The sequence below is a fragment of the Acanthisitta chloris genome, unplaced genomic scaffold (genome assembly GCF_000695815.1).
Source record: "Acanthisitta chloris isolate BGI_N310 unplaced genomic scaffold, ASM69581v1 scaffold17397, whole genome shotgun sequence".
Lineage (NCBI taxonomy): Eukaryota > Metazoa > Chordata > Aves > Passeriformes > Acanthisittidae > Acanthisitta > Acanthisitta chloris.
Window position 1 is genome coordinate 19,781 of NW_008682206.1, and position 9,248 is coordinate 29,028.

General features: G+C 37.6%; 1 protein-coding gene across 1 annotated transcript in view; it reads right to left on the bottom strand.

Moving 5' to 3' along the window:
* ACAP2 (ArfGAP with coiled-coil, ankyrin repeat and PH domains 2) overlaps positions 1–9,248 on the bottom strand; it is a 35,421-nt gene that overhangs the window by 15,952 nt on the left and 10,221 nt on the right. The window contains exons 4-5 of the mRNA XM_009078438.1: positions 7,228–7,340; positions 411–462 (exon numbers count right to left, since the gene is read on the bottom strand). Of these exons, the coding sequence (XP_009076686.1) occupies positions 411–462; positions 7,228–7,340 (165 nt within the window). The remainder of the gene's footprint in view (positions 1–410; positions 463–7,227; positions 7,341–9,248) is intronic.

Below are 9,248 nucleotides of genomic sequence, written 5' to 3' on the forward strand. Positions count from 1 at the left end.
AGCAGCCCTGGCTGTTTCATAACAAATGCTTTGATGCTTTTTTCCTCTCTCCCCCCAACTGCTGAATTTGGGTATGTGAATCAGAAAGTAACTGGAAGGAGCAAGTCCTGAAAGAGTTACACACAACTGCTCAGAGTATCTGACTGCCAGCAAATGTGCCTTTTGGGACCAACAACTTTTAAAGCTCTAACTAGGTTACAAAATCCACAGCAAATAAAGTGCTCGCAAGTCACTGCACAGGAATCTCAAAATCTGTCAGTGTAGCTCTTAGTCTCATTTTACAAAGGGAGAAGCTCATTTAGAAGCAGAAGTAGGTTGTTGAAGACACACAGGATGCCAATGTCAGCCCTGCTTCCCCAATCAGGATCACCCAGACCCCAACCTATCCCAAGCCAGTTTGTGATTCCTACCTTAAATTTCTTCTGGTACACAAGTTGGTTATTTTGTATTGAGAACCAGCGCCTATGCAAATGAAGAGACATCCAGAGAATACATAACTGAATTCACAGAGCTTGTTTGACCAAAATGTCCAACACACAGTCTACAGAGAGACTGCATAAAAAGGCACAAAAGTAATGCTGCAGTCAGTTTTGGCAAGTATTTCGTGAGAATGAAAAAAGGGAAAGCAGAGACAAAACAGAAATGAAAGCAAAGTTCAAATAATTTGAGTCCTAAACAAATACATTCATGTTATGACAACATTAGTTAAGCTATCACACAAAACATTATCTTGTCAAGGAACATTTCCTTCTGTATTTTAGCAAGCCACAATTTTAAGTAATTGTTTTGATAACACAAACTCAGCTTGGTCACAAAAATATCTAAATGATGTAAACTACTCTGGAAATATTTCTGAGTGTAGAACTAAAAAATGACTTGCTAAGGCACTAAAAATACCACAGTGTTGCTAACCCATGCAGGTTTAATATCTATCTATATTGGGCATTCCTTAAAATTTTAGAGCCTAAATTAAAAAGACTGAATATAAAAACTAAAAAAAACCCCGAGGAAAACCTTTTAAGCAGGACCCTAACTCAAGCCTCAGCTTTGAAAGAAAATAGCAAATAAAAGATTTAATGAAGGCATCCTATAAAATCCAAAAGATAACATAATGCTTAACAACTGCGCTGAACTGCTCCCTTCCTTGTCAGGCTCAGTGTTCAGCCAGGACACAGCTCAGAGTGGAGAGACCATTCATGTTTTGGAAAAAAATTACAAGCATGTCAGATCTTGAACAGTGGTGTTTTATCAGACCACTGAGCATTAGAAAAGGCAGATACAACCACACCTTTCTAGCTCTTCTGGGGATGCTCAGAATAAAAGCTAACCAACCATCTCTGGTTTTGAACTGACAAAAATGAAGGGAATGCAAAAAATAATTCAGTCTAGAAAGGAAATGTATACTGTTTTCTTTAGGCTTATAATGTGAATGTGTGTTTACCATAGCATAACTGCTCAACTACCTCCAGTACCTCACTTGTACCACACAGCACCTTCTCCTGCACTGACAGTTGGTTGGAATGGTAAGAGTGGACAAGAAATTGTATTGTGACAGGTCCTGTTCTCCACAGGCTGCTGAGCCTCAGCTGCAGTTCATTACAATTAGTGACAAAAGGTCCATGTGTTTATCCAACCACCACAAGCCATTCACGAAGAGAAGCAACAAAGATTGTTAAGAACCATTAAGATACATCATGTTAGATTCAAAACAGAAAATCTAGTATCTGTTAGAAAAGTTAGTGCTTAGTAGACAGATGAGATTCTACCTTTTAACAACTAATCTTTTCAAATGTTGTGCAGGTAACATTGAATTTAAAAAGCAACAACAGGATCTCCTTTTAATAATGGATTTCCAAAGAGCCAGCTTTTTGGCTTAAGGTAATTGAACAGAATGATGCAAAAAGGCAACTATGTTTTCAGTTTATTAACAGCAATTAATTTTGGTCACTGCTATTTAAAAGGTATCACCTTTACCATCTGTTTAAAAAACCCATAGATGCAGTAACTAAGCCTCAAATATGAGCATAAGGCAGGTTATTGCCAATACTTACATAGGAAACTCAACAAAAAAAGCAGACTAGAAAAGAAATTAAACTCAGGCTTTATGTGCTTTTGTTGAACATAACACAAACCAGAAAAACCTGGAAAGCAGTGCCTACGTGACAAAGGGGGAAAAAAGCAGCTTTGCCCCAAGACAACATGCAATGGAGCAAATCCCTAATTAACAGCCTTAGGTAAGTGAATTAACTTTATTAATGCAGTGATTCATTTGTTCTACAGCTTAAATATTTTGTGAGTTTCTATAGTAAACCAGCTCCATTCTCATCAAGTGGATATAAGCAAGCACACAAATTCTGACATTAACTGCTGTCATCTTTAAAGCCTAGTCTGGAAGTGTTCAAAAATATTTTGGTCCCTGTTTTTCCTAGCAGAGAAATTAAATCTGTGTAAGAGAAATCTCCAGTCCAGCCAAAAACAATGAGGTTTTCAGTAATAATCTAAAGAAACTTTCATTGAACAAGATGAACAATTTAGAATGTAGGGCAACTTGGAGATGACAATTTTGGAGTAGATGTCAGAGTTAACACATTTTATCCTACGTTTGCCAAGATAAAAAAGTGGCAGACTGCCCTCCAAGCTGTCAGCACCACAGCACTTTGATTCAGGCCAAAATCTCCGAGTTATTTTTCATTAAGCAAGCACTTAACTCTATGCATTAGTGCAGGAAACACTGCTGGGTCCTCAGCAGTAAGGGCCAGGAAGCTGTGAGGTGCAAGCCACACACTGATGGCACTGTGACAGGGTAACCTTCATCCAACCTGTGCCAAGAACAACATTCATCAGCTTTCACTGCTGACCACTACCAAAGTCCCTTTAAACATGTCATTTGGTCAAAAATTGGGGAGAAATATGGTAAAGGAGGAAACATACTTGGGAATCTAGAAGTAATTTACACTAACTCACTTGGTGTGCTTTAATACAGTGAGTTTAGAAAACGATGTTTGCCATCATTTTCTACCTACACAACTCAAAGGTGTTAAATAGGAAACGATGCAAAATTTACAGAAAAAAAAATCCAATTTCTGAGAACTGAGATTAATACTAAAAAGAAATATAAAAATTTGAGTTTTACATAAAAGAATTAATGTTTATTGGTTCTCAAAAGGAAAGTTTTCTTCTCTAGCTGCTAGCAGCACGCAAACAATAGTGATTAGAATGCACAACATTTAAAAGTACATCTCTATTCCCAGTGCAGTTGATGAGAAAAAAAACCTCTCACCAACTTCATTTGGAAAAAGTCAAAACACTGATCTTGAATGCTCAGAAGTTTGAGTGCAGAAACTTTGCTTTAATTCCTTTTTAGCTAAAACTAGCTCAATCTTTCTGATTCTTTTAACAGCGTTGAGCAGCAGGTGCACTGGCATCCCAGGCAGAATCCTTCTGTTATTTTCTTAGACTGAGTCACTTACACATCCATTGCAAGTAATCAAAATTAAATGCAGGGTTAATGAAGAGCTTTTTGCGTGCCAAAGAAACATTGGGAAGGTATAAAAGAAGCTGGTTGGTACCTGATGTGATCTGGCTTTTTCCTGTCATGTGAAAAAATGGGGTAGGATTAAAACATAAGAGAAAGGAGGAGAAGGAATGAAAAATGCAAAATGAGCAAAATAAGCAAAGAATTAGCATGATCTGAAAATACAGCAGAATTAAAAAGAAAAACATTTAATGCATCCAATCTAAAAGCTATTTAAAACATACCAGTGGTTTGACAAATGCTTTTCTCCCTATACATGTTTATTCATGCATATCTTTCTTCATGGTATGAACTTATTTTTCATTTGAATTTCTAGGAACCAAAACAGCTTTCCAGCTACTCCATAATAATAAATGCACCTGACTCCAGTTCCTGATGCCTTAGGAAAAATGGTGTACAATAAGGTATATCATTTACCAACAGACAGACATTCAAAAAACAGGTCTCCACACCTGCTACTGCAAGACTTGGCAATATAAAAACACCATTTTGATTCCACTAAACTGCATTATCTGAAATACTCAGGTACATTATACACTGTCCTTTCAGTCACAGCAAAAAGACTGCAAAATCTCCATCTCTTTCAAAACACAGCAATGCTTAATTACAAACAGCTCATGGTTTACTCTGCAACCTGCTCACACACTTATTTGTTTCTCAAGCCAGTGTCATGAAGAGCCATCCCAAGAACAGGAAACTTGATGCAAAAGTCCAAATAACTCAAGTCTTGAGACAATGAAACCCAAGCTCCCAATTTATTCATCATTCTAGAAAGAAAGTTAGCTTGGATTGGAAACAAAAGGTTTAATCATTTTAACACATTTGCCACCCTTCAAAGGGCTGTATTATACAGTCTTGGGTTTCTTCTTCCACAGTAACTAGACTTTTCCCAGAACAATCCACTGTGGGGTCCTTGGATTCACTGACCAAGACATGTATACAGAAGCACCACAGTTCTTCAATTTGTTCACTAGAATCATACTGATGTGTGTCAAACCCAGACAAAATCTATTGTACCATTTCCTTTTCTCTCATGTTTTTAATGCTGGCAAGTACACCCTCTATAGTGGTCATGGCAGTGGTTTTGGTGCCTTTAATTCAGTCTTAAAGAACTTTTTTAGAAGGCCTAGAACCAACAACACACCAACTCATACCAACAGAGGGAAAAGAGAAGCCTCCATTTTAAATACATATTACTGACAGTGCAATTAGCAGTCAGCAAGGAAGATCAGTGCTGTCACCCTTGGTTCAGAACATCAGGAAACTGGAGTCTTTCTAGGCAAGTTTTTCTGCTTTTGTTTCAGCTGGTTGATTTTTCACCCACCTTCTCCAAAGATGGACATATGTTGAAGCAGCAAACTACCAACCTGGTAAGAACACTGAAAGTATTTTGTCTGTCTTGGGGGGTCTCTGACTTCAGCTCAGAATTTCCTAAATTCTCTTAAGTGTTTCCTCTTTTGATAGTTCACACATTTTTACACACAAAACTGTTTCATACAATGACACAGTCCTTTCTTGTACTCTAGCTAGTGACTGGAAAAACACCCTCATCTCTAAGATATGGCAAACATGAATCAGTATTATCTCCCCACAGCTGCAACCACAGCACTACACCAATAAAGCATTCCACCAGGGAAACAGGCAGTGACCACTTCAGTGCCTATGAGGTGGCAAACAATTGCAAATGTATTCAGAAATAAGATTAAAATACATCTCTATTTTCATTAAAACATTAAAAATGGGGGCTAGATTCAGAAACTAAAAGTTGTCTTCAGTAAGAAAGTCTTAAGTGTGTATTTTATTTACGATAATAGCAGTTTCATAACAATCAGGAATGGTTTGTGAACTGCTTACAGATAGCATATCCAATCCTATTCTCTGCCTAACTCTGGAGCATCCAACTAGTCTATCACAGTGAGATAAATTATCAAGACTCTTATATTAAAAAGGTTAAGGGTTTTGCTTTACTGACTATTCCTGTGATAAACAGAAGAAAAAAAACTATAAGCAAATATCAATTCTATAGCTCTGACTCATTACTGAGCTGTTTACCTTGGCTACCTTAAAAAACTGTTTGGGTTTGCTTTTATTAGGTATGTTCATATCTGTAACTTAATCTGAAGGAAAGTCATTGTGTCTTGACTTAATTTTAACTTCTCCTTATTTACTCTGTATCCAGTTACATTTCCAACACATGGAAGTTAGTTTTAATTGATGCCTATTCTCTAACCACTTTAAGGCTAAGACATGTGCAGTGTTACTAGGTATGAAGCCACCTGGAAGAAGAGTATTTCCCACTACTCTCCAACATTCCTGTCCTGCTCCTCCTGTCACCCCCCTGCAGAGCCAAGGCCTTGCTGCTGTCTCAAAGAGGAACTCAGAGAGTGAGTCAGAGTTCTGTCTTCAGTCAGTCCTGCAAAACACCTTGCAAAAAGCACCTTTTCCTGCCTGTTGGGAATCCAATACAGGATAATCTCCTGCCCTGTTTCTGTGCTGCAGATTTTTCTCAGTATGCTTACACTAACATTTTACTTCACACCAGGAATGTGCTTTTGCAGTTCATCTCCCAGTTTTCTCCCCTCACTGTCCTTTTATGCTTCACAGATTTGTCTTGAAGAACTCTGAATTCTGCTTGCATGAAACTAACCCAGAAGGTACATAACAATTACAGACAAATAATCAGACCATAGGACCAGGCCAGAGTTAGTTCAAAGCAAATTCCTATGTACTAGTTGCCCATAGCTTGCTAATATAGATAGTTTTACTGAGAGTTTTATTTATCCATCTATGGATTTAAGTGAAGCAATCCCAATTTGTTAGACTTGTGGTCTTCTGAGATGCCCAAGGAAATATAGAATAATTAAGACTGGAAGGGACCACACATCCAAATGCACATTCTAGCCTTTTAAGTACAACAAATAGTTTAACAGAAGCACTGCTGAAAAAATAGCAGAACATAGATAGAAAAGAGAGCTCTGTATCACAACAAATTAACTTCAGAATTCACCAACTGCATCCAACTGTGCTGTAAATGCTCTAGTATATATATATTCCCTTGAAGAAAAAGCATACACCCTTGGAAATGCAAAAGAAATCCTGTTCAGGGAGAAAAAAATTTAAATAGTAGTAAAGTATATATTGTGAAAGAGAGATGACTAGCAATATATTTTGAATTCCCAGCAGGAGCAGCAAAACTACTAAGCTGAAGCCACTATACAGGACAGGAACTGTAAAAAATAACAACTACATTGCTTATCTTTCAGGACAAATAACTGGAGTCCTTGACTGTATTTCTCTGCTTCCAATGGCTACACACTTCATTTCACTTGGTCCTCTAACAGTTTCCCAGCATATACATTCACATAGTGTGTGCAATTGCAAGGATTGCTCTGTTTCAACCTCAAAGTAAGGCCAAAGCACAATCTCAGAGCTGAACTACACCCAGCAGAGTAAGCTTTTCGTACACTGGACTCTTCCAAACTAGGATACACTCTGAGAAAGGTTTACAACCAACTAGGACAGAAAACAAGGAAAAATTCCTTTCAAGTCTCATTTCTACATTAATTAACAGTCACTCCAGTGTTCTGTCAAAACTGTGGAGTCAGTGAGTTACATAGGTTGTAAGTCAGATCAGAATTTAGCTTAACAAGCAGTATCTTTATAAGCAGCAAATAGGGGTTCTGAATAATTACCTGTTCCAAGTCTTGAAGGCATTGCTGGCTCGTTTAAATAGATAACCTTCCATAACAATACCATTGGCTGCATCTACATTGTATTCCAGTTTAGTATCATCGCTGGAGTAATCCTAGTACAAAGGAACAAAACAAGAAATACATTGCTGTTTCCAATGACACTTCAAGTACGAGCACTATTAATGTCAAAGAGCAAATATCTAGTAATAACGTTTTGCCTGCAATACTATTAGTCAAGCTATGACTCTCAGCCCCTCAAGGTCTTTTAAAAATGCATTTTTAGAGGATCAGAGTGCTGAAGATTTTTACTTTACCTGCACACAAGGGGAATTCTTTGCTCAGGTACTGGTGAGCTCTATAGCCAAGTAGAGGGCAAACAGTGCTGACAAAGCATCTGATGCTTTACCTGCCTGCTCAGATGGTCACACATATTCCCAAGAAAGGGGACAGCAAGGCAGAGGAAAAGGGGCAATGGGAATTTGAAGTTTGTGGCAGACATCTGTATAAAGTCAGTTGTGTTTTAGCATTTTGTTCAGCTCTATCATCTTGACAAGTGAGCTGCATAGGAACTTAGAAGACAATGAATTAAATAAAGTTAATTCTATCTGTTAACTCTAAATTAAAGCAGTCAGAGTGCTGGCAATGCTGACCAGAACTTAGCAGTGATTTTTAATTTATGATCCTGGAGAAGATCATGACGTTAGAAGTAGGACAGGGGAATCGAAATTTCCATTAATCTAATAACAAATAAAACCAGCTAATAACAGTTATAACACCTCCACAAGTTTCAGAAAGGCTGACTGCTTCACATCTCCACCAAAGGTAGACTAGACTGAGTAACAATACATGGGGTGATCATTTGCTTCCACATCTTATGGAACAGTATGGACTTTTCCCAAGGAGCTAGAGTTCAGATATTCAGTGAGTGGGAGGCTAACGACTACTAGAAATGCACGAAAACCACACAGGGAATGACAACATTTATCACAAGCTATGTACAAAGAAAAAGTAATTTACATGCTATAATTTAATTTCACTGTTAGTAAAATATATCCTTAAAGTAGACTACCCACATAAGCTTCTTCCCCTTATAAAGGGCATAAGAGACATTATTGAAAATTAAGTTTCAGAACAAAAAACCCAAACAGGTTAAATACTGAAGGCACAGAACATTTCATAATAACACTCTCCTGGACCTTCAGCAGTTACTTCTTGTAGATTGCACACATCAGCTTTGTGTGAAAAGTCTGTCAGTCTGTTTTGTACTTTGCTCCTTAGGAATTTGTCTAACCATAGAGGAAAAGAGACAATATTGAAAAAGTGATCAGCTTCAAAACCAACATCATGAGCCCTGTGTAACAGCCCAGGCAGCACACGACTTCTGTGCTACACACCATGATTACTCTCATACATGCAGATGGTTTGGTGCAATCTAAGGTTAATTAGACAAGACAGTGAAATGGTTACAAATACAAAAATGGGCCCTTTACACTCCCAGGTCAGCACAGCACCAGATTCCATACAATTATTCTGTCTTCAGCTGTTACTAATCAGAATAGATTAATTAAATTTGAATCTTAAATGCTTATTATTGGAACTATAGTGTCACTACCATACACTGACCTGAATAAACATACAAGTTACAAATAAAACCTTTGCCAAAAATCACAAAGCAGTGTATTCATTATTCAGCATTTAATAACTTGGACTTCCTGTCTGTTTTTTAGATCAGAACATGCTGAACATAAAAGACTAAATGTAAGCACAAATGGCTAAATATCACACTACAGTTTCACAGCTTATGACAAACTGTCTCCACGTGTTAGAAGTCCTTTGGGTATTTTTTATGCTCTCCAATTAAAAAAATAGAAAACCAGGATAAGCACAGACTGAGGTGACAATCCCTCCTGCCCCAAAAAACTGATCAATTACTCTAACTTACCAGCTCCCAAACATAATGAAACCTGCTAAAGATTTGCATCTTCCTGTCTCAGTGATGCCTGCAACTCCTTGTCTAGGGA